Genomic DNA, 24,613 nt, shown 5'->3' with positions numbered 1-24,613 from the left:
CTCTAGATCTATTTAGATATATTTTTTAAAAGCCTATCTGTCAAATAGGATAACGAGATGATAAGTCTTGTTAGGCAGGATATGAGATCTTTTATGTGATTAAAGGTGGTGTTTGAGAATATGGTAGAAATTATTTTTCAAAGTGCTTTTTGTTTGGAAATATATTAAAATAATATTTTTTTAAAATTTATTTTTGATTTCAGCACATTAAAAAATAAAAAAAATTAATTTTAAAAATATAATTTCAAATTTTAAGAAAAAATAAATTTAATATCAATGACAATGACCTCTTAGAAAGCAGTGAAGGATAGTGCAAACATAAATTTCCAGCTTTCCCTTTTCTCTTAAAAATTGAAGTATTAGCGTGATTCTGAAGGCCCCCACTGCAATTTAGTTTTGTTTTTATAATTTTAATACAATTTCTACTGGTTATTCCACACGCCAGTCGCCTCGCCTTGTGCCGAAGCTTTTATTTTTATTTTTTTAAAAAAGAAGCTGTCCCGATCCAAAAACTTTTCCTCACCGTCTCTCTCTACTCTGGAGAAAGATGACAACAGTCAGTCACTAAGGTCTAAATGTCTGTCTTCCAGCGCCAGTTGGATTTTCTCCTCTATCGGACGACCTTTTTAGTGTCACCTTAGATCAGGTAATCAAAACCCTGAATTTTTTTTCCTGGTTTCATCTATACTGTATTGATGATCGGAATTACTTACAATTTAATCTTAGAGTAATGCCATTGTAGACTAGGGTTGGGAAAGGAAGGGAGTGTATGTTTTTCCATTGTATTGTAGGATGGCGGACGTGGGAGTGGGGGAGTTGTTTATTTGAAATGGTTTGTCCTTAAATGGTTCCTCCATTTTTAGAGATTTTGGAGGTTAATCTCCACTATCGATAATGCATTTGTGGCACCTGTAATTTAGAGCAATCCTTGTGATGCAAGGGTTTCCTTCCGCCATACAGACACATCCTTTTAGTTTTGACTTACGAGAGGAAGCTCTTTCTCTGACTCCGATAAATGTCCCTTTTACGAGGAAGAGCCGAATTTTCCTTTCATCACCATTGACACACGTTTCCATCTGAAACAAGTTTAATTACGATAAGTGTTGCATGGCTGGCTTAATTAAGAATTTTGTTGATAGTTTTTATATAAATATTATTTGTTAGTTAAGAAAGAATGTTTTGTTTCATCTAAGAATTAATTGTAGGCTTCTGTCTAAATACTATTTGTTAATCTTAAGGATTAATAGCGCATATCTGCTGGGGTTCATTCAAAGCCAAACTATAATGCTGGTATAGGATCATAAAACTGTGAAACAGAGAGCAGATTATGTCATGGTTACATGGTACTATAATTGCAGTGTGGCCTTAAGCTGTGTTTATCTATCTATTTATTTTTGTTTTATTCTTTCCTGCCTACATTTCTAATTTTATATCGTAAAAATTATTTGGCATTATAGGATCTTTCTTTCTGCTGTCTGTCATGCAAACCCATAATCAAACAGAGTTTGAAGGGCAGTATAAGATGCTCCCTCCAGAATCTGGAGTTTTTCAAGATCGCGAGGAACTAATCAAATATGTTCGTGACTTTGGGGCTAATCAAGGTTATGTTGTGACTATTAAGAAGTCAAGGAGGGACAGAAGAGTTATACTTGGTTGTGACAGAGGAGGCATTTATCGTAATAGGCGTAAGATTGATGAAAGTCAACGTAAAAGAAAAGCATGTTCGCGCCTTATAAATTGCCCTTTTGAAGCAATTGGTAAGAAGGAAGATGATATGTGGGTGCTTAATATAAAAAATGGGGAACACAATCATGAACCTTTAAAAGACATGTCAGAGCATCCTTACAGTCGACGTTTTTCTGAAGAAGAGGTTAGACAAATTAGAATGATGACTGAAGCTGGTGTAAAACCACGACAAGTGCTTAAAGCTCTCAAGCAAAGTAACCCAGAGCTACAATCAACACCAAGACATTTGTATAACCTCAAAGCTAAGATCCGTCAAGGTGGTTTATCAGGTGAGATCCCAATCAATGCCTTTCCCTTTGGAATTGGTTATGCAGTGGTGGTTGAGAATCATTCATCGTTTTCTGCTGAAATGGAGGCTTCCTTTTGCTGGTGATAATCATAAATGATCTCTCCATGTTACTTTATTCATGGTTGTTATATAGGCTTGATATGAACTGCTTGCAGTTGATTTGCATAGTTTTTAAACATTAAAAAATAGCAAATTTTTGGTAGAAGACATTAGTTGGTAGTTCTCTACAGTTTTGTTCATGATGAACTGCTTGACAGTCAATTGGCATATATTTCAGATATATTAAGAAAATCATTTCCTGGTAAAGTAAATCATTTGGTAGTTCTATAAAGTTTTCTTCACGATGGATTATCATTTTTTTTTTCTTGCAGATAGAAGTTTGAAGTCATGGAGACCTAACAGATCTGTTCTGGTAAACACTAGTGCATCTTCAACCGGAGAGTCATTAAAGGAAGACAGGCAGCCTGTAGGGTTTGAATATATTTGAATTTCTAATTCCCTTCTTCTATCCGCAAACTGTCTGTTTTTTCCTTGATTAAATGAATTGGGCCCAAAGCCTTAAACTAAATTTAATTGCAGATGAAGGTCCCTAACTTTATTGGAGGAAAGTTTTTAGTGTCTCAAGGGTGTACAATTATTGATGTTTTAAATCCTGTAAGTTCATATATGTTGTTACCTTTTCCTTTCAAATAGAGGTATTTTGCGTTGTGTTTTTTCAGCATGATTTATTTCTTAAATAGGCTACACAAGAGGTTGTTTCGCACCTACCTTTAACCACCTATGAAGAATTCAAAGATGCAGTTATCACAGCCAAGAGAGCATTTCCTTCTTGGAAAAACACGCCTATTGCCACTCGTCAACGGGTTATGTTCAGATTCCAGGAGCTTATTCGCAGGGACATGGTCTGTAAACAAGAATTGCATACTTATATAGTTCCTTTTCCTTGTGAAATTATTATTTTGAATGCACAAAAAATTATTTCCAGGATAAGCTTGCTACCAGTATAACCTCAGAACAGGGTAAGACTCTAAAAGGTGCCTTGGGTGATGTGCTTTGTGGATTGGGTAAGTACCCAGAGAGTTCTCTTATTGTAATTTTTTCTTTGATTTCAGAAGATCAATTACAATGTGATCCCTAGTTGTCAAGATTGATCTTGGTGATTTGCCATTTATTTTTATAGAGGCAGTTGAGCATGCTTGTGCTATGGCAACATTGCAAATGGGGGAGTTTGTTCCTAATGCATCAAATGGAATTGATACATACTGCATTAGGGAACCACTTGGTGTTTGTGCTGGGATATGCCCTTTTAATTTCCCAGCGATGATTCCTTTGTGGGTATGTGCCATGTGTTCTAAATTCTTTTCTTTTATTAATTCTGTCCCTTGCTTTTCTTTACCCTTTCTAGATTTTATCTCTGGAAAATGGTGGCTCTGATTTCTTAAACATTCCTAATTAAACAAAAAATTCTAAATCTATGCGTCATGATTTCTCACACTTGGCTTAGTTGGACAAATAATCAGATTTGGCTGAGTTGTAACTTCTTATCTGAATCTTAGTTTATTTAGGTTCTCTATCCTTTTATCATTCAAATCACTAAAAGAGTGAGTGATAGGAAAGAGGGAAGAAGGATTTTTTTCTCTCTCTCTAAAATGGTTTTATGTTTTTTTTTCAGATGTTCCCTATTGCAGTTACATGTGGCAATACATTTGTTCTTAAGCCATGTGAAAAGAATCCAGGTGACTTTACCATAGATTAGTTTATGTATTCCTTGTTGCTGTCAGCCATTGAATTTTTTTTTTTGAGATGGAAACCCTTGCAAGATGAAGCTAATTCATTTGAGAGTAACCATACAAGTGGAATTTGGTTCTGATTGGGCAGGATATTTGATTTATAACTTGAACTTGGTCTTTGCTTGAGCTGGATATTTGATTAGGATGTGAAAGCATGTGTGGGTTATTCTAGGAAAAAAATGTATCCTATTACTCAAGGATGGTGTAGTAGAGTCAAAATTTTGTTGAAAACAGTCAACGAGACCAAAACATTTCGCCCATGCCTTTTTTGACATGTGAACCAGCATATTATAACAAAAATTGCTGTGTCAGTAACTGAGTTGTTTCCAGAATGCAGATTAATATAGAGGATTTCTACCATTAAGCATGTAAACAACATTATCAATAAAAGAATATAAGAACTATTTATGATTAATTTATTATTCTGTGAAGATATGTTATTAAATAGTTATGCTTTATGTCATGATCTGCTGAAGCGTACTTGGATGGCATCCTTTAGGCATTTGGACTTGTTATTTTTGTTATTCCTAAGTTGTTGTTGATACGAGGCTAAAAAATGGAGATGAATATTACATGAGTAATTTTTAAGGGTGCAAAAATAGGTGTAGAAGTGAGTTTTTAAAATTGTTGATACAAGGTTAAGAACCAAGTGTCTTAGTGGAGCCAGTTAGAATGAGTCACGAAAGAAGGAAAAATAGGCTATAAGTTTGAGAGAGAGAGAGGATGCCCACCCTCCAAATTAAATTTTTTACCCCTTCCTCTCTCAGGTTAAAATTTATCCCCCAATGAGCACCACTTGGAGAGTAATTTTTAAACCCTTAAATATTCCCTCTCCACTTTTTTGCACCGAAAGCCTTAATCATTACTGTTGTAATGTTAAATCTCATTACCCCCTCATCAGAAATCTCCTTAAATGAAATCTGTTCTTATACATAATCAATGCACTTTTGTGGATCGGTTCTGTGAACTATAACTGATATTAATGGCAATTTTATTTTCAGGGGCATCAATGATACTTGCAGCCTTGGCAGTGGAGGCTGGTTTTCCTGACGGTGTCTTAAATGTCATTCATGGAACGAATGTAATATTTGCTTCTCTTGAATCCTTTTATTCCTTATTACTCACATTATCATAAAATAATTTATAGAGGGATCAATTGACTGTAATGTCATTTTAGGGTGTTACATAGAATATATGCTGTTTTGAGGGCCCTTTCTGGTTTTCTTGGCAAGCTGCATTTTCTTGCAAATTATATGTAAGTGAGATTCCCAACTGGGCCCGACATCCATTTTTTCGAGATGGTGCATTTGTTTTTTCGAGATGGTGCATTTGTTTCATAGAACGGCTTTTGTTGTTGAGATTAGTTGGTTTGCTTTTAATGAGGAATTGGCAGCTGTCTGATGTAACAAAAACCTAATATGGTTTTGGGTGGGATTGGATTCAAGGAACACTTATAAGACATTAAAGTCGATCATTTAATTTACTCATCTCAACAAATTTCTGCAGGATATTGTTAATTACATATGTGATGATGACGATGTAAAGGCTATATCGTTCATTGGTTCAGATCTGGTGAGTTATTTCAAGATTAAACTGCACACTGATTACAATTATATTTGTAATGTTCAAAGTTTGAATACCATTGATTTGTGTGTGCAGACGTGCTTCCAATCTGATAGCAGACTAATATTTCCTTTCATTCTTTCATGTTATAGTGCAATTTCTATAATAACATACACAGTTGCAACTTTGAATAGACTTGTTGAATGTTACCCCTGCTTTTGTTAGCAAGTCAAGATCATTAGAAAGATAGAAGGACAAAGGAATTTCTCATCTTGATTATGCTTATAATAGACTGATGTATGCAAAATTAATACATCAAGTCAAATCCTTACACTGACATTCTGTGCTTGGTCTTTGTTCACCACTTGTAACTTGTTTTCCAAGGCTGGTTTGCATATATATGCTAGGGCAGCTGCCAGAGGGAAGCGTGTTCAGGTGAAAACCTCCTTTTTCTCCTCTCTGATTTTCTCTTGTGTGCGCAAGTGCATGCATGCACATGTTTTTATTTCAGGAAAAGACTTTGGGCATGAAAAGGAGGGCCACAGATCACAATATGAACAGGTCAAGTCTGTTGATTTTGTGGGACCCAAAAGTCAATGGCCATGACCATTTCTTGTTGTTATGTGTGCCCTCCCTTTTGTGCTGTATACAGCACTACTCTTTTCATTCTAACATCTTGGGTTGAAAATTTGTTTTACTTAAATGGGCTTCAAAACTAATTATCTGCTTTTTTTTTATCCTTAGTCTAATATTGGAGGAAAAAATCATGCTATTATACTGCCTGATGCAAGCATAGATGATACTTTGAATGCTCTGGTTGCTGCTGGCTTTGGTGCTGCAGGACAGCGGTGCATGGCATTGAGCACAGCTGTTTTTGTTGGAGGTTCATCAGCATGGTATTTTTATTTGTTTGTTTGAGCTCTTAAATAATTTTATTTCCCATTCTTTATCTGAGCTAACTCTATTCTTACATATTATAATGTAAAGTCTGTGACCTCCAGAAAAAAAAAATGTTATTTTGGCTTGTTTGTTAGTAAAATCCAACTTCTTGTGGGATGGTTCCTATTTGTGAATTTACAAATTTTAGGCAAGTGAAATCTGTTGACAAGATATGCTGGCAAAAAAGAGTTTAAAGAAGGGAGTAATTTGTGAAGAAATTGAGCGCTGAAAAGGAAAGAAAATGATATTAGAAGTTGTCCTGGGTAATTGTCACGCTCCCCCTTTTCGTTCTCTTGCTTGGCAAAATTTTCCACAAAAGATATCATTTATCCTGGTTAAAATTATTTCGCGTGCTGTATGTTAAAGAGATCCAAAAAAGCTCATCTTCTCTCAACCCTCTAAATTATGTTTTAGCTATCACCATTTAGCAATATACTTTGCGACCAAGACTGTAGTATTCTTTTCCACAGGACTGGGATCTTTTTGAAGGGATATGATTTCTTGAGAATCCAATGCTTTTCTCTGCTGTCCATGTGAACAATTATCAAAATGTTGCTTTAATCATCTAGAGCAGCGATGATCACATTTTAAGGTGAGGAAAAGGAGGGGATGCTGTGGAGAAATTTAACAATTACCTTCTAATAGAAGTTTAGTTAGATTGTGATTGTAGACCTAGTCCAATTTGAGCACACAAAAAAGTTCATCTTTCATTGCTTTCTCAACTCTTTTAGTTGCCAAAAGTAGTAGAATCACTAATAACCATTCTTCTCTAAACCTGGTTTATGATACTGCCAAAAGATGCTGGTTTATCTTGTCACATGGTAGCTTCATAGGTAATTTCATGCACATAATATCTATGACACCAACATGGATGTTGTAACAATATTTCCAGGGAGCATGAACTTGTGGAGCATGCCAAAGCACTTAAAGTTAATGCAGGGACTGATCCCAGTGCAGACCTTGGTCCAGTGATTAGCAAAGAGGTAAAAACAGTATGATTGAACATGCTTCAATTTAACTTGCAATATGAGAAGAGTGAAATTGAGATCTGGCTTTCCATCATACATGAATTCTCTATTGGCATTATTTTATGTCATGCATGTTTTTCAAGTATGCTTGTTCAATGCTCAATTGCTTTGTTGGTTTCTGTGTGTTATATTCTCGAAGGCATGTTAAATTTGCAGGTAAAGGATCGCATATGTAGACTAGTTCAGAGTGGTGTTGACAGTGGTGCTAGGCTTCTTCTTGATGGGAGAAACATTGTGGTACATTGTTTGTTTCTATCTTTTATAAGATGATAACTTTGTGTAGGTTCCTCATTTGTTGTTTTTTACTTGGAGTAATATGTGTGCATGTGTGTAGTTTCTTCTGTATGCTTGTGTGTAAGCAGGTGCTAGATTTGCAACTGCCATGTACAACAACACAAGCATGCTAACATAGACAAACCACTTTCTTTCTGTTGTATAGGTTTTTGCTTGCGCTATTTATCTCGGGTTAAATATTGTATTCGTTTATTAGGAGAAATAGCATACTGGAATTTAAATTCCTTGTTTGGACTCATGTATTTTTGTCATGACTCTGAAAGGCATTTTGTAATAATTCCTCATGGCTATGGGCTCATGGGGCAGTTAAAAAAAATATAATTAACATGACCTCAAATTTTTTTTTCTGGCCCAAGCTATTATACATCAACTGTTTAGCTAAACATGTGGATCAGATTTCAAAGTCAGGAGTACGATGTGTTTCTCCTATCTGGTCAGTGGAACTGAAAATGCCTAATTCATCTTTCCTGCTGGAATACTATCTCACATGGTGTTGGTTTAAAAAATACACATATGGAGATTAAGCTGTCATTTTGCAAATCAATTTCACTAAAAGAATTATTTAATTCAAGTTTAAATTGTTTCTTAATCTTTTTTTTTTGTTCAGTGTTGGGAATAATTTCAAAATCCTTGGTTTATGTAGAAAAACAAGATTTGTAGGCAAGACAGTGTTTTAGATGAGAAGATACTATTTGTTTGTTCATGAGGTGATCATTAAGTCATGTAAAAATGGATTGAATAGTTTGTGAAACATTTCCTAGAAGATATATTGCCAATCACTTAGATTTTTCTTTATGCTGTAACTTACTGTGAAGGCAAGAGATGCTGCATCAGTGCGGCTTTTTTTAATTTGTTTTTGAAGGTTGAAAAAGATATTTGTTCGGTTTGTTTGAAATGACTTTAAAGGGTAAAGGAATTTAAGAGTGCTTGATGGTTTATGACCACCATCCACATCAATATTCTATATTTTTTTTTTAAATCAACAAGGATAATATGTCAAAGAACACTATTAGATTTTACTAAATTCATGATCAACAAGGATGCAGTAGCTTATCATGGTTTCATATTTGGTATTCAATTCAATGATAGTAAATGTTGCATTGTCACTTTTAGAGCCATGTTATTGTGATTAAAATAAAAATCTTGAATGACAAGTGCCACATCAATTAGTAATCAAGTGCTTGTAAAATTGTTAGTTCTTTTGGCATTGCTCATCCACCTGATTTTCTCTTTGATTTCGGTTTTCTAGAATTTCTTGATAGCATTTTTCATTTCCTATTCTGTATGGAATCTTTCTACTATATAAGGACCAAGGTTCTGTGTAAATGGGATTTGCTTGTTTTGCCCTGATACAAGATTCTAATCAGAACATGAAATGGAATTGTAATGAAGTAGAAGTCTTGTGGTAGTAATGAGCCATTAGAGAGTAGCAAATAGTGTAACCAATACTTTGTCCATTCCATAGAGACTTAACAGAATGGTTTGAATTGCCTTCACCTTTCGACTAGGCTTTCATTATATAGGAAAAGTTGAGCTGTACATGGCCATTACAAAGAGGGAATCTAGGGATTTAAATAAGGTCAATTTCCTTTCCTATTCAATCATTTATATTCTTATTCCAGCATACAGCTGTAACAGCTGTGACTTTCCTATTTCCTATTCAAGCATACAGCTGTAATAGCTGTATGCTTTGACTTAAGTCTTTCTATTGACATCCCCCCTCAAATTGATGCGGGCTGGTCCATAAGCATCAATTTGGTAGTAAGAAAATGATGACGTTGTCGGGTGAGAGTCTTGGTAAAAACATCAGCCACCTGAAGATTGCTGGACACATGTGGAAGTGATATAGTCTGAGCCGCAAATGCGTCACGAATGAAGTGGCAATCCACCTCAATATGCTTTGTGCGCTCATGGAAGATAGGATTGGCAGTAAGATGAATAGCACTGGTATTATCAGCAAAAAGAGGAGTAGGAGTGCACTGCTGAAAACCCAGCTCAGCAAGGAGCCCGTGGAGCCAGATGATTTCGGAACAAGCTTGGGACATAGCCCGGTATTCAGACTCAGTAGAAGACTTGGAAACACGATCTTGTTTCTTGCTCTTCCAGGAAATAAGTGCAGGGCCAAGGAACATACACCAACCAGTAATGGAACGGCGAGTGTCGGAACACCCGGCATAATCAGCATCACTATAAGCAATAAGATCAAGGGAAGTACCAGCAGGATAGCAAAGGCCACTTCGAATGGTGCCATGAATATAACGAAGGATGCGGCGAACAGCAGCCATATGGAGGTGCCTGGGAGAAGCCATAAACTGACTAACCTGTTGTACAGCAAAAGAAATATCAGGTCTAGTGTGTGTAAGATAGAGTAAGCTGCCCACGAGTGTACGATATGCAGCTGGGTCTGATAATAAATCACCCTCATCTTTGCGGAGCTTGAGATTAATTTCCATTGGAGTATCAAGGGGTGGCAAATGCTGGAGACCAGCAGCTGCCACCAAGTCCATGGCATACTTGTGTTGGGATAAAAAAATGCCATGGGAACCAGCATGAATCTCTAGACCAAGAAAATATGTTAGAGGACCTAGATCCTTCATGTGAAAGGATTTCTGCAGATGCTGCTTGAGTTGATCAATCAGAGCTAAATCAGTACCGGTTATGACTATATCATCAACATACACCAATAGAAACACAACTCCATTTGCAGTCTTACGTAGAAACAAAGAGGCATCATATTTACTTTTGAGGAAATCAAATTGAAGAAGGACAGAAGTAAATCTCTCATACCAAGCACGAGGAGCCTGTTTGAGACCATACAAGGAGCGGCGTAACTTACACACAGCAGAGGTAGGAGTGGAAAATAAGCCAGCTGGTGGGCGCATATATATATCTTCAGTGAGATCACCATGAAGAAAGGCATTCTTCACATCCAATTGGTGCAAACACCAATGTTTTGAAGCTGCGATGGCCAAAATTGTACGAATAGTACCCATTTTAGCCACTGGAGCAAAGGTCTCCTCATAATGTTCTCCATATTTTTGATGGTTTCCAAGAGCCACCAATCGTGCTTTATATCTGTCCAAGCTGCCATCAGCCTTGATTTTAACAGAATAAACCCATCGACATCCAAGAGGAGTCACACCAGAAGGACAATCAACAATATCCCAAGTCTGATTAGCTTCTAGAGCATGTAACTCTTCCTGCATAGCCTGCTGCCAGCATGGTTCTTTAGCTGCCTGTGAATAGCCAGTAGGGATAGAAATAGAGGATAAAGTGACAGAGAGAGCAGCAGTAGAATGATGTGCCACAGATGAGGTAAATCCATACTTAGCAGGTGGTACAGATATTCTAGAGGAGCGGCGTAAAGGAGCCAAAACAGGTACCTCAGAAGCCATAGAAGGCTGCAAAGGAGGAGCAGATGACAAGACAGAAGCTGAAGGGGGCAGCATAGGAAGTCTTCTTTTGTACACCAAATGAGGCTGGAACCGGTCAACTGGAACACTTTGCAAAGGAGAAGAGTCATCAAAAGAGGGTAAAGAGGCAAGAGAAGTGGCTGAGGAGGAAGACAAAGGAAAGAAACATTGATTTTCAAAGAAAATAACATTTCTAGAAACATGAACTCGATTAGTGTGTGGATCAAAACATAGATAACCCTTTTGAGTAATACTATATCCAAGAAAGGCACACCTAATGGACTGAGCAGAAAGTTTATTTCTATGAGGTGGAGGAAGATGCATGAAGCATACACACCCAAAGGTGTGAAGATTGGTGTATATAGGATGGCAATGATGAAGCCGAAAATATGGAGACTTTAGACCTAAGACTTGTGAAGGAAGTCTATTGATGAGATAAGTTGCTGTAATGAGTGCTTCTACCCAAAACTTTGGAGGAACAAAAGATTCAATGAGCAAGGTACGAACCATATCCAAAAGATGGCGATTCTTGCGTTCTGCTACTCCATTTTGTTGAGGAGTATAGGAACATGATCGTTGAGAAACGATACCATTAGATTGCAAGAATGATTGGAAAGCATGAGACATATATTCCCCTCCCGAATCTGATCTAAGTGTCTTAACAGTGGCAGAAAATTGAGTGTTAACCAATGCCAAGAATAGTTTGAACATAGAGAAAACTTCTGATTTGTTTCGCAAGAAATAAACCCATGTATAGCGGCTGTAGTCATCAATAAAAGTGACAAAATATCTGTAATTTGCATGAGAAATGACAGGACTAATCCCCCAGACATCACTATGAATTATCTCAAAAGGGTTTGTGGCTCTACTGCCTGCAGAAGGAAAGGGTAAAATTTTACTTTTGCCAAGTTTACATGTAGCACAATCAAGGAACACAGTTGAAGCTGAATGTTCTTTATTACTTATTAACCCAGATTTCAACAAATGAGAGAGGATTCTAGGATTTGGATGACCTAGACGTTTATGCCAAACTTCATTGGACACTTTAGGTGCAGTACAAAAGAAAGCTAGAACAGAGGAAGGAAGCAAAGTGCGTGGAATAGGAAGTTGGAGAGAAAATAAACGTCCATGCTTAGGCCCCTTCGCTATCAGCTGTCCTGACATCTGATCCTGTACAATACAGCCACGATTAGAGAAGTTTACATCACAATTATTGTCCACAAGTTGACCTACAGAAGCTAAGTTTATAGCAAGCTTGGGTGAGACAAAAACATCCTTTAAAAAGGGAGGTACATCACCAACAGCTATGATGGGAAGAGTACTACCATTGGCTGTTTGAATATGTGAGGATCCACAATATTTGCGGATATTACTTAACCCATGCAAAGAGTTTTTCATATGATTGGAAGCACCTGAGTCTAAGATCCAAGTATGGGCTGAAGAACCAGTACCTTGAAGTCCAAGTGTGGAGAAAGCACTCACAATCATTTCTTGCACCATCTCTCGGGTGAGTAAATTTGCTGGAGGTTGAGTCTGTGAAAAAGGGGAACCAGCAGCAGTAACAGCAGCGTGATAAGCTTTGTTGGGGCGTGGAGGACGGATAGGACACTCCTTAATGATGTGGCCTAGCTGCTTGCAGTAGTTACAAATTTTATGAGGACAATGGGAAGCAATATGTCCGTACTTCTTACAACTATAGCATTGAGTCTTGCTCATATCGCGACTCTTCCCCTTGCTGTAAGCAGAAGCAGCATAAGCAACTGAGACACTGGTAGAGGCAACTCTTGCTTGCTCCATAATGGTTTGAGTATGGAGACGCTGCTCTTCACGCAATAGTTCGCCAAAGCAAGCATCCAAGGATGGAACAGGATCGCGATTGACGAGAGAGGCACGAACGGGTTCATATTCTGGTCGCAATTTCATCAGAAATTGGTCTCGTTGGCTGATTTTATGGACTTGCTGCACTGCCAGCACACCTTCTGCAGAAACCTTGGCTGTAACAAGATCAGAATAATCACTCCATAAGGCCAGAAAACCAGAATAGTAATCTTGAATAGAAAGATCTCCTTGGGTATAGTTGGCAATAGCCAACTCAAGCTGAAAACGCCTAGCATTGTTGTCTTGGTTATAAACTTGAGTGAGATGATCCCACATAGCCTTTGCAGATCTATAAGGACGCAAAGAAAGGATCAGATGTGGCTCCATAGAACTGAGAATCCAGGACATGATTTGTGCATCTTTGGCAGCCCATGCTGCCTTAGCAACCACAGATCCTTCAGCAACCAAGTCTTTGTCACTGCCATCTATATGGCCCCATAACTCCTTTCCCTTGAGAAAGATCTCTAACTGGAATGTCCAGGCAGCATAATTTTTGCCAGTAAATCTGACACAAACATTATCTGACTTCTCCATAAAGCTATGACTAAGAAAGAAAACAAAAAATCTTAAGAATTCTGTGAGAAAGCACCAAGCTCTGATACCATAACAGAATGGTTTGAATTGCCTTCACCTTTCGACTAGGCTTTCATTATATAGGAAAAGTTGAGCTGTACATGGCCATTACAAAGAGGGAATCTAGGGATTTAAATAAGGTCAATTTCCTTTCCTATTCAATCATTTATATTCTTATTCCAGCATACAGCTGTAACAGCTGTGACTTTCCTATTTCCTATTCAAGCATACAGCTGTAATAGCTGTATGCTTTGACTTAAGTCTTTCTATTGACAAGACTGTCCTCTTTGACTATGCACACATAACAAAAATGGCTATTTATGTTATTAATTAAAAGTAGTTAGAGAACAAGTCATCCAGCTTTTATTGAGAGGCAAATTAGAATAGCAGGATAATGGTTTGACATTTTAGAGTGGACATATAGGGCAAACTAAAAAAAGGGAAGGACACTCCTCACGGGAGGGGGGAGGGGATTTCTAGTTGATCCTGCTTCACCATGAGCCCACTCACTCAAATTATGTGGGACCAAAGTGATTACAGCACCCACCTCTTCCTAAGTTTGTTTTAATAGCGAGCCAAGCTCACCCAATTAACTCTCCCTTGTGTGATGTTAGGGAGTGTTAAATGATCTAACTTTGAAAAATTTACTAAAGTAAAATAATTTCTGAATTGACTGAATAAAAATGGATAATACCTTCAACTCTTCTTCCTAGGATTGCATCATGAAGTTTGAGGAAAGTCAAGGAGAGAGCTCAATTGCTCAAATAGGAGCAAAGAGAAGTGTTTGCTGAAACATTAAGAGTCAGTATGAACTTAAGTTCAAACAGTGGAAAATTTGATGTTTCAGCTGTCAAAAAGAAAAGGACATTAGAAGACCTTGTCTAGACACTGGAGAGAAAGCAAAAGGTGAGTGTTTGTATACGTAGCTCTGAAAAGGAGCAATGCTTGATTCTGACTTTTTTTTTTCATGATTGATTTCTACATTCTAATAGAGGTTTCTCTATTTGTGAGCCTAAAGGAGAAAAAAATTGTTGGGAAAAAAGGAAGGCCATTGTTCGTGCAGGGAAAAGTTGACCTAGTTTCTGAATTGTATTGTGAGGACTGAGGACCATTGAAGCTTTGCATGTTCCTTAATTGAAGAAAAACCTCATTTCCTTGAGTACTCTAGATTCCTAGGAAGCATGTTTATGATAGGAAGCATGATTGTACTCCAGATTCTAGGTTTTATTAAAAACGTTACTGTGAGAGGCTGGGATATGTAATATGAAGCATGGTTTCTTCTGTCCCTGGAGGGGGTTGAATTGACCGAGTCACATAAATTGTTATTGTTTCCTCCTTTCTCAATTTTCTATTTCATTTTCTAATATCTTCTCATCTCTAGTTTAACTGTGACTTTGACCTTGAAGGATTAACTATTATAAGTCTTTCTTGATCTTTAATTCAATTCATGAAGCTGAGCTTGGTTATAATTTTATAAGGAAGTTTTCTTTTTAATCTCCAGTTACAGTGTCTTGAGAAATAAAATGGATCCTTGATAAGCTTTTTAGACACAATGAGATTTCCATTGTTGGATTGTTCACCATTGGCACAAGTTGAGATCAAATGCAAAATATTTGAGTTCTCTGCGGATTGAATGTACTGGTTCAAGGTCATTCTCTCTTTACACGCCCCTGTGTGTGGACTGACCCTATAAAATGATTAGTCTCTGCTGTATTTGTTGTGCTTTTCACTTTTCCACATCTGAATTACATCTCATTGTTGCCTTCTCCAGGTAAAAGTTCGGTTTAATAGTCTCTGTGATGAGTGATATAAAATTTTTCTTTCTTTCTTTTTTATAATTCAATTGCCGGAGAGTTTAATTTACTAATCTAATTAACTTTATTTTGTAGGTTCCAGGATATGAAAATGGAAGTTTTGTTGGTCCTACAATCTTATGTGATGTTACAATCAGCATGGAATGCTACAAGGTATCCATTTCATGCTTTTTACTCTTTTATGGCTTCAGAATGAATGGACTTGGATAATTTATGATTCTCAGTGGAAGAAGAGTTGAACCAAAGACCTTGCCATAATCTTGACAGCGATGTTTGTGTTGAGCAGGAAGAAATTCTTGGGCCAGTCCTGCTCTGTATGCAGGTAATTTTCTTTTTTCTTAGATTGTTGCTTTTGAGTGAATCCTTTGGGAATTAGCTGGAGAATGGTTAACAATATCTGTTATTTGATAACCCACAGGCAGACAGCCTAGAAGAGGCCATAACCATTGTAAACAGAAACAGGTACATATTTTAACTCCTCTCTTAATCCTCAGGCTGCCATTAGAACGTGTCTTATATGTTCATCATCATAGAGATGTGTTTGTTGATTCAGTGTTTGTTGCAGTTTTCAAACATGTAACTTTTCCTCCATTCTTACCAGACTTAATATACCATGCAAACTTTTCCCTACCTACTTTTTTTTTTCAGAATATTTGTAGATTGTGACAAGAAATAGTTTTAGACATATAAAGCCTTGAAAGGAATTGGAACCTTCTCAAATATATTATCTGTTCAGTATTCACACATCCAAATATCTCCCTAATTAGTCATTATTTGGGGAGTACTTGCACCTTGTTTGGATTCTCATATCTATACCTTTGTAGGTATGGGAATGGAGCTTCCATTTTCACTACATCTGGTGTCGCTGCGAGGAAGTTCCAGAATGACATTGATGCTGTGCTGGTAAGCCAACGTTTTTCCATATGGTGTGGGAAATGAAGAATTGCTTTTGTCAAAATGCATCTTGAAGATTCTGTTCCTTTCTAGAAGATTTGTCCCCTTACGGAAAGTGCCATTCAGGTTGGAAAGTGTCTTGATGGGGCAACAGGAGGGAATGGAAAATTTGACCTCAGCAAATGATTATCTTATGTTGGATATTGTGATAATTTTTTCAGTGGAATCCAAGTTTGCTGAATGTAGACGTTAGTTGGTCAATAGGAGGACTGGGTTCAAGCCTTTGATGTTTGTCATGTTGTAGATACAATAGAGGGAGAGCTTGTGACAAACAAAAGAAAATGTGTTCCTGGCAGGTTTTCTTAGAGTTTAGGTATTCTCTGCAAGTGTGAACTACATCTTATTTTGTATTACAGGTTGGAATCAATGTTTCTGTTCCAGTTCCATTGCCATGCTCCTCATTTCATGAAGCTAAGGTGTCTTTTGCTGGCAATCTAAATTTTTGCGGTATAATTCCTTCAAACCCTCTCTCAGGCACACACATTACTTGGAGCAGTGGTTGGACCATTTATGAAATGCAGCTATGGAGCTCTTTTTTTTCTGTTTCTGCATGCAGGAAAGACAGGTGTGCAATTTTATACCCAGATTAAGACAGTTGCGCAACAATGGAGAGAGTTACCTAGCATAGGAGTCTCGCTGTCTATGCATACATCGAATGAGATGGAAATGACAAGTCGAGGGGTTTGCTCAGCATTGCCTCCATCTGAGAGAGATTCACCTGGCAAGACAGTGTCATCGGCTATGTCACTGGCGCCAGAGAGAGATCCTCAGAAGCATAGAGAGCTGCTGTGTGAGAATTTACCAAAATCAGGAGGGTCATCAGTGCCCTCAATAACTGACAAGGATTTGCATAACCAGGAGGCATCCCTGGTTTTGCCTCCAACAGCTGAGAAGGATTTACAGGCGAAGATACCTCCCACTATACCTCATGCATCAGAGATCAAGCTATCAAGCCAAGAAATATCATTAACCACATGCCAGACATCTGAAGGAATGTATATACCTGTACCATCTCAGTGGAATGAAACTCCAACCCTAACATCTCAGAGGACTGAAAGTATCTCTCAAATTTCTCAGAGGATCTACTTACCTACTTCTCAGAGGAGAAACAATGCTGCCCCTTCTTTGAAGAGGATTGATGCTGCAATGGATTTAACTTCTGAGTGTGTATACATGGCAACACCTCGTCAGAATGATAATACGGGTCCAGCATTGCTCAAAGACAGCAGTCCATCTCCAACCTCTCGTCCAACTGACACCGCTGCACATCCTGCTTCGGAGAGGTTACATGATATTACAACTTCTCACTTGAGTGACAGCATGGTCCAGTCATTTCAAAGGAACGATCACGTGTTTCCAACCGAGAGGAAATACACATCCGCTGCAGCTCACAGGAATGACCATATTGGCTTAACATCACAGAGGCCTGATGTTGCTTCATATCCAAGTTCCGAAAGGGTTTACAGCTCTGCAACATCTCAAAGGACAGACAATATGATTCCAGCATCCCAGCGAGCTGAAGCTATGCCACCGACCACAAAAACTATGTATATGCCTCCAATTGTTCAGAGAAATAACGGTCCGCAGAAAACATCAGAGAGGCTATATATGTATCAATCTGAAAGGATGTATTCTGAGAGCACATTAATTTCAATAGATGGTTTTTCCAGCCAGGGAGTTTCAATGACTTTGGCGACATCTCAGAGGATGTAGGACACTAACAATGCTGTTTATTTTCCACTTGGGAATCTAAATTTCAGAGAAAACATTTAAGAAATATTCTCAGTGAACTCTTCGAAGGTATAAAACCTACCCTGTCATATATGGGCCATCATTGTATTTCTTTTCGATGAAAAAAGTGTCAGAAATTATCAGTCTAAAATTGATATGCACAAGATTCAAACCGAGAATGTGGATGCCGGCGGCTAATGAATTATCAGGGATGCTAAGTTTTGCAAACCCAGAGCTTGTAACTGGGAATCAGTTTGCAACAAGCAGTGCTTATAAATAATTGTTCATATTTACTCTATATAAATGAGACACAAGAAAGAGGGAGAAATTGACAAGAAAAAAAATATTAGAGTTATTAATGCTGATTAAATATTTTTTTTAAAAAAATTTCCTTGTAAAATGAATATTGATGCCCTTTTCAATTTTCTTTTTAATTATATGATAATTGAAATGAATGTTCGTAAGAATGGTAGAACAAAAATTCTATTTTTCTAGTCTAAATTCACCTTTTCTATTCATGTATTTTGTTTTCACAAGAACATATATTTATTATTAGAAATATGGTTTATTAATTAAAAACTAAAAGAAATTAAAATAAATATTCAAAAAATTCTCATTTTTTTTAAATGGGAAAAAATTGCATCTCTTTAATCAAAACCCTTTTCTTATTCATGTGTGTTTTTTTAACAAAAACATGTAATTGTTTTTTAAATAAAAACTCATCATAATTTTAAAATCAATTCTCAATAAAAAAAATATGAATCAATAATTTTTATTTGAATATATAAAAAAATGTATGAAAAATTGTATAAAACATTTTACAACAAAATATATATTTTATTTACATTAAATATTAATGAACAAAACTTTTAAAAATACATGTTAGATTCATATATAATTATTTAAAAAGTAATTATTACTATTATAATTAAAAACTTTAATAGTATTTGAGTCACATAATTATTTAAATAAGGAGAGTCTAATTATAAACAAATGTAAACAAATAGAAAATGTAAAGGATCATTTAAAAAAAGAGGGCAAGCGTGCCTATGGTGAAAGGACAACCCAGCACCTAGCCTAAAATTTAAAAACCTAGCTTGCTTGGGCTTAGAAGGTTAGGATATACTTGATTTTTTTTTTATAAAAAAAACAGATGATTTATTTATTAATATTTTTTAATGAAAAGGATGATGGGTTATCTAATTACACTATTTCCCAACTATAAAAGAGGCTCTGTGATTGAAAAATCAAGGTCTAAGTATTTGGATGTTAAAAATTTGTATTTTAATTATTTTTAATCCCAAAACATGAAAAATAAATAAAATATTATAAAACACTATTTATAATTACAAAACACATTTTAACCAAACTAAAAATAAAAAATCAAATAAAAAGTTTGTTGAAATCTGATATGTTTTTTTAGGCATTGTTAAGATAGAAACCATCTTTATTAAGTTCCTCTATGAAAGATAAACCTATAAATACTAAAATTATAGTTATTGGCGGCTATAATTTGATCACATGTGAGCTTTTTCTCTCATTTTTTTTAGCGACTTTCTCTCTAATTTCATAAATAATAGGGGACTGAAATAGAAAATAAATGAGGTTTCATAAATGAAATGTAAAAATAAAAAAGAAAAAGGAACATGAACCAATAATATAAGAGATAAAATTTAAGGGACTAAATTGAAATTTTTTGATTGGAACATTTTGAACAATGTAAGTGGAAAAAGGCTTTTTTTCTAACATGTTAATTTTGGCTATTGTTCTATTTTTTTTTAAAATAACATAAAATTATATTTCATAAAATCAATCTTTAATTTAATATCAAAATATTCTTTAATCAATCTTTAATTATATTTCAGTAAAAGTAAAAGTTTTAACTACAAACTGAAAAGTTTATACATGTATTCAAGAAAATAAATTAAGAATTGCATGTAACAATAAATAATAACAAATCTATTGATTCCAACTAAAGATTAAGTAGGGAAGCTGATATAAAGATGTTATTTTTTAGAAAAAAAGAAGTTAAATATTTGTTTCAATTTGAAATTGGATCCTTAAAATTTTAATTGGTTTGAATCAATAAAAATAGGTTTTGTTCTATCAAATCGAGCATTAACTCAATATTAAAATTTATTTTTAAAAAAGTATGAGAGCTCCATATAAAACCAACTGAAATAAAACATCAAATCTAATTCCAACCCCAATCCCAAGTAAAGTAGTCAACTTAATATAAAAGGATTAAATTGAAATTTTTTTTAAAAAAATCAAGTGACAAAAGAAATTAAAGAAAAAGAAAAAATTATGGGAAACTATTACAATCTATAGTTGATTATGTCTTTTTTTTTTATATTGTATTTTCATTGTTTTTATAATATGTTTTTATCTCGCATTACCTCCATGATTATAATTTCAAATATCATTTCAATATTAAATGGATGCTAATTTTACAAAACCAAACTATAATTATTAAAATATAAAGAAAACAACTCAATTAAAAAAAAAAGATGCAAGAGAAAAAAAATCCAATAAAAAATGATGTGAATTAAAAAAGAAGAAGATTTGAGATTGTTCACTTTCGCAATAATCTAAACAATATTTCATGCTTTAACAAACGTTAATTTATATATATATATATAAAGAATCAATAAAAAAAAGAAAAAACTCTCTCGTAAATTAATTTACTTAAAAATCCGTCCTAATTCTGCGTACAGGGATAGGGGATAGAAAGATAAAACGGTTGATGTAAAGTGTGAATAGAAAACAGGAATTATAGGAACAAATAATAAAAGGAAAGAATATGCAGAGCGCGTACGCATCCGGTTCCTGGATATCAGCTCAAGCTTGTGTAAAACTCCGAAACTCGAAGGCAAAGCTAACAACTGAAACCTATTATTATAATTGCTTTGACAATGCAGGAGGAGGAGGCGGCGGCGGCGGCGGCGATAATTCAAGATTTGCATTACCAATACCAAGAATAATAATAAAGACAGCAGCAGCAGGAGGTCATGTAAAATCAATAACAAGCACTTCAAACCCTTTTGTGAAGCACTGTCTCAAGCTCCAACAAAACTCCTCTTATCGCCACTCTCATGCTTCAGCTCTTGTTGTGGGTTCTACCCCTATCAGGTGGTGGTGTGATATATTTATTTATTTATTTTTTGAATAAATCATTTTGGGTTTCAAAGTCACGTAATTGTAAACACAAATGCTTGCTGGTGGTTGATGAATTCTTTCGTGCATCGGCTATCTCTATAATAAATTACTCTCAATCGATTATTATAACAATGAGTCAGTGACGTGATGTGAACAGGGAGATACACAGATCTCAAGAGTCCTTGAAAGAAAGGACCGTTGAATTGGAATATTTACTTCTTCTTGATGAAGCAGAGGTCTCCCAAGTCCTCGACGACAAGTCCTCTGCTCGTGTTGTGCGTGTGAGCTCTGTCGTGATGAAAAAGCTTTCACAGTTGCAATCTACTGAATCTGTTGATGCTATTGCTCTCATGAAATTTCCTACCACCTATTTTGTTGTAGACAATCATCAAGATTGTAGCCGGAAATGGTTCCCATCTCCGCACCGAATTTTAGTCCTCGAGGGAATCCAGGTTATTCCACTAAAACAGTTGTTACTTTTTTATCTTTCTTCCCTTTTTTCCCTTCATGAATGTGATTAACAATTGTTATTAAGAAAGCTATACAGAGAAGCCATCAGGAAGATGGTGACAATTCCAACCATAAAACATCACCAAAGGGTGATAACTGATTCTAAAATTACTTGCCTTACCTCTCATCTTTCCTTTGCCTTAATGTTATCGTCTTAAGATATGGAGCCATTGGCTTGTATTCCGCTCTTTGTACTGATCTTTCTAGTATTTCTGTGAGACAATCAATGGCAAAATAGAAGCAAAACAATTGGTAATGTGAAACTCTTGAACTATATAGAACATTGACCTAAAAAGCGTTCACCTAATATCATTGAACATTTAAACCACTTGGGTTGAATGAACATATAGCTTTATCTTTTGTACATGTAAAATAAACACGAGCACTTTTTCGACAATGTCTCTTTTTAGTTGATTGACCCTCTTTTAATAAATGGTATTAGATTATCAGGATCATACATGTGTTCTGAATTTGTGGTGGATTAATACGTTAGCGAGACATGATTTTTACATTTTGACAAACTTTTTTTCACCAGTTCTTCTTGAAGTCCCTTGTCTTTTCCAATTACTTTACCATTTTCACTTTTGTTAGCCTGCTTGATTAATAACTACATGAGTTGCCTTGTGGCATCATCAAGTTTTAAAATTTGCCTCTCATCATGTCAAAACAAATAAAGTTAGTCACATAGATAGATGGAATGCCTTACTGCCAGAATAAGCACATTGCTTGGTGTAGTCTTTTGCCCTGCTCACTAATCCATAAACAAACAGCTGGTAAATACTAAGAGCCAATCAGTTTCTAGAGGTCACTCATTCTTGCGTTCTTCATTTCATTTTTCGCATCAATTTCTGAAACTCAATTTTTAATATTGCTATGGTCGGATAAAAATGATGCCATCTAAACAATAGCTTCAGTGTGTTGACATCATGTGAATCAGAGCTATTTGTTGTGCAGTCGCACTGGAATTTATTTTACACCTGTGAACCTTTAAATTACTTTTCCTGTTGTTTGAGATGCTGAAATTTGTTCTTCTTTTGATGATGAAGTGAAAAAATGCAGTTTAAACATGATATTGTGATTTAGGAAATGATTTGAGGAATGTCATGGGTGTATTCATTACCAACTCCTTAGTGTCATTCACTGCAGGATCCAGGTAACCTTGGTACATTACTCAGATCAGCTTTGGCATTGGGATGGGTAAGCACCAAGTGCAAATCTTATTTATATCTTTTTTTTCTGCTTCTGAACCCTTTCTTCTTTTTTTTCATTGGTTAGGCGCATTTTATCCTGAACACCCAGTATACATTATTAGCAAACCTCCATTCTGTGCTTTTCAAGGTTGTTGTGAAGTCATTTCATTCACACAATGACATCAGTTACATTGAACTCAAATGTTTCCCTCCAATGTTATCATCATGGTGGACCATTATTTGAAACTTTTGAGTATATTTTTCTCTCAATTCACCTATTAGTTGCAATAAAATGGATGCAGTCATTGCATTTTACCTATTCGTTGTCTGAACTGGAGGTAATATCATGCCTTCATGAAACGAAGCCTTTGGACAAATTATTACATCCTATGCATTCCTTAGAATTGATTTTTCTTGTCCACTGCTTTCTCAATTCATAATTGAAAAACTGAAGGGCTAATATCGATGGTGATAGACAACAGGGTGGTGTGTTCTTACTTCCCGGTTGTTGTGATCCATTCAATAGTAAAGTCCTCCGAGCTAGCCGAGGAGCGTCCTTTCAGATCCCCATAGTTTCCGGCAGTTGGTATCATCTTGAAGCTCTCAAAGATGAATACCAGATGAAGATGCTAGCTGGCCATCCAGACTGTAATGACAAATCGAGACCCGTGTCACAGCTATCTCAAGGGCTTGCAGATTGTTTTGCCAGGGTACCATTGTGCTTGGTTTTGGGTAGCGAAGGGCATGGCCTTTCAGAAAAAGCTCAACGTGAATGTGAGCTTTTGAGTATACCAATGGCAGGAGAGTTTGAGTCTCTCAATGTCGCAGTTGCTGGAGGCATTTTCTTATACATGTTACAGCCGAAAAGCCAAAAAATTGTTTAATGGTTTTTATTTGTGATTTTGTATGAAGTCAAAACTTCACTAGTTACATAGTGTTATTAGATGAACACCATGTTTAATTTTTTTTTTTGTTAATGTTAAACAACAAAATTTTCCTCTAGTTATATGTCAAAAGATTTGTTTTTCTCAAGAAGAGCTTTGATTTAATTTCTATCAAAATAAAATTATTTTATAGTATAATTCCTCCTTTTCTTATCATAATTATTTTTAATATAGCATTTCGAGACATGTTATTTGTCCAGTAGAAACTAAAACTAAATAAAATAAATATTAAAAAAACTTTAAAAATTTGAATAAGGACAAGGAAGTCATCTCCTTAATTAAAACCTTTTTTTATATGATTAATGTAATTTGTTTTTGCAATATTTCTTTTATAAAAAAAAATATATTTTTTTAAATAACAGTTAATTAGAATCATAAAAGAAAGTTTACATGAAGGAAAAACTTATGTTTGTATTTTTTACTCAAATATATTAAAAAAAATTATACAGTTCATATATTGTCATAAAACACCTTTTGAAATATATTTTTTAACTAATCATTTGATTATAAAAACAAGCATTCACAATCAAGATAAGAAAATGAAATTATGGAACCAAAATATATTTTTTTCATTGAAACCTTCTTTTGTGATTCATATAATTTTTTTTTGTAATGTAAGTTAAAATTAATATCTTAAAAATAATTTTATTTAAAAAAATTCAAATCAAAATTAAAAAAATAAAAGCTCATAAAAAATAATCTAGCAGTCTTGGCCTACTAAACCAATTTTTTGGACCAAGAAAGTAGGCATGGCGTGCATCACAATGTTACGAATATATTTTTAAAAATTATAATTTA

At 35.4% G+C, this 24,613-nt stretch overlaps 2 protein-coding genes across 3 annotated transcripts; both read left to right on the top strand.

Annotated features, from left to right (window-relative positions):
• The first annotated feature begins 364 nt into the window (after nucleotides 1-364).
• Nucleotides 365-18,105, top strand: LOC7476430 (methylmalonate-semialdehyde dehydrogenase [acylating], mitochondrial). Its single transcript, XM_002307272.4, has 20 exons — nucleotides 365-646; nucleotides 1,458-2,015; nucleotides 2,407-2,501; nucleotides 2,615-2,689; nucleotides 2,776-2,937; nucleotides 3,021-3,099; nucleotides 3,216-3,370; nucleotides 3,708-3,771; nucleotides 4,827-4,906; nucleotides 5,332-5,397; nucleotides 5,773-5,823; nucleotides 6,133-6,284; nucleotides 7,220-7,310; nucleotides 7,512-7,592; nucleotides 15,403-15,480; nucleotides 15,614-15,649; nucleotides 15,746-15,789; nucleotides 16,152-16,230; nucleotides 16,638-16,728; nucleotides 16,838-18,105. Exons 2-20 carry the CDS (start codon nucleotides 1,481-1,483, stop codon nucleotides 17,992-17,994), a joined length of 3,171 nt encoding a protein of 1,056 aa, XP_002307308.4. The 5' UTR covers nucleotides 365-646; nucleotides 1,458-1,480; the 3' UTR covers nucleotides 17,995-18,105.
• Nucleotides 18,106-20,747: 2,642 nt separating this feature from the next.
• Nucleotides 20,748-23,873, top strand: LOC7476427 (uncharacterized). Of its 2 annotated transcripts, none has more exons than XM_052452731.1 (4): nucleotides 20,748-21,144; nucleotides 21,329-21,623; nucleotides 22,828-22,878; nucleotides 22,957-23,497. In XM_052452731.1, the coding sequence occupies exons 1-4, from the start codon at nucleotides 20,816-20,818 to the stop codon at nucleotides 23,113-23,115; spliced, it is 834 nt and encodes a 277-aa protein (XP_052308691.1). In that variant the 5' UTR covers nucleotides 20,748-20,815; the 3' UTR covers nucleotides 23,116-23,497. The 2 variants fall into 2 exon arrangements, with proteins under 2 accessions (XP_052308691.1, XP_024456599.2); XM_024600831.2 differs by having other exon boundaries at nucleotides 20,753-21,144; nucleotides 23,354-23,873.
• Nucleotides 23,874-24,613: the final 740 nt, after the last annotated feature.

The sequence above is a fragment of the Populus trichocarpa genome, chromosome 5 (assembly GCF_000002775.5).
Source record: "Populus trichocarpa isolate Nisqually-1 chromosome 5, P.trichocarpa_v4.1, whole genome shotgun sequence".
NCBI classification, from domain to species: Eukaryota; Viridiplantae; Streptophyta; class Magnoliopsida; order Malpighiales; family Salicaceae; genus Populus; species Populus trichocarpa.
The sequence above is the reverse complement of the archived record's forward strand: the minus strand, read 5'-3'. Positions and strand labels throughout refer to the sequence as shown.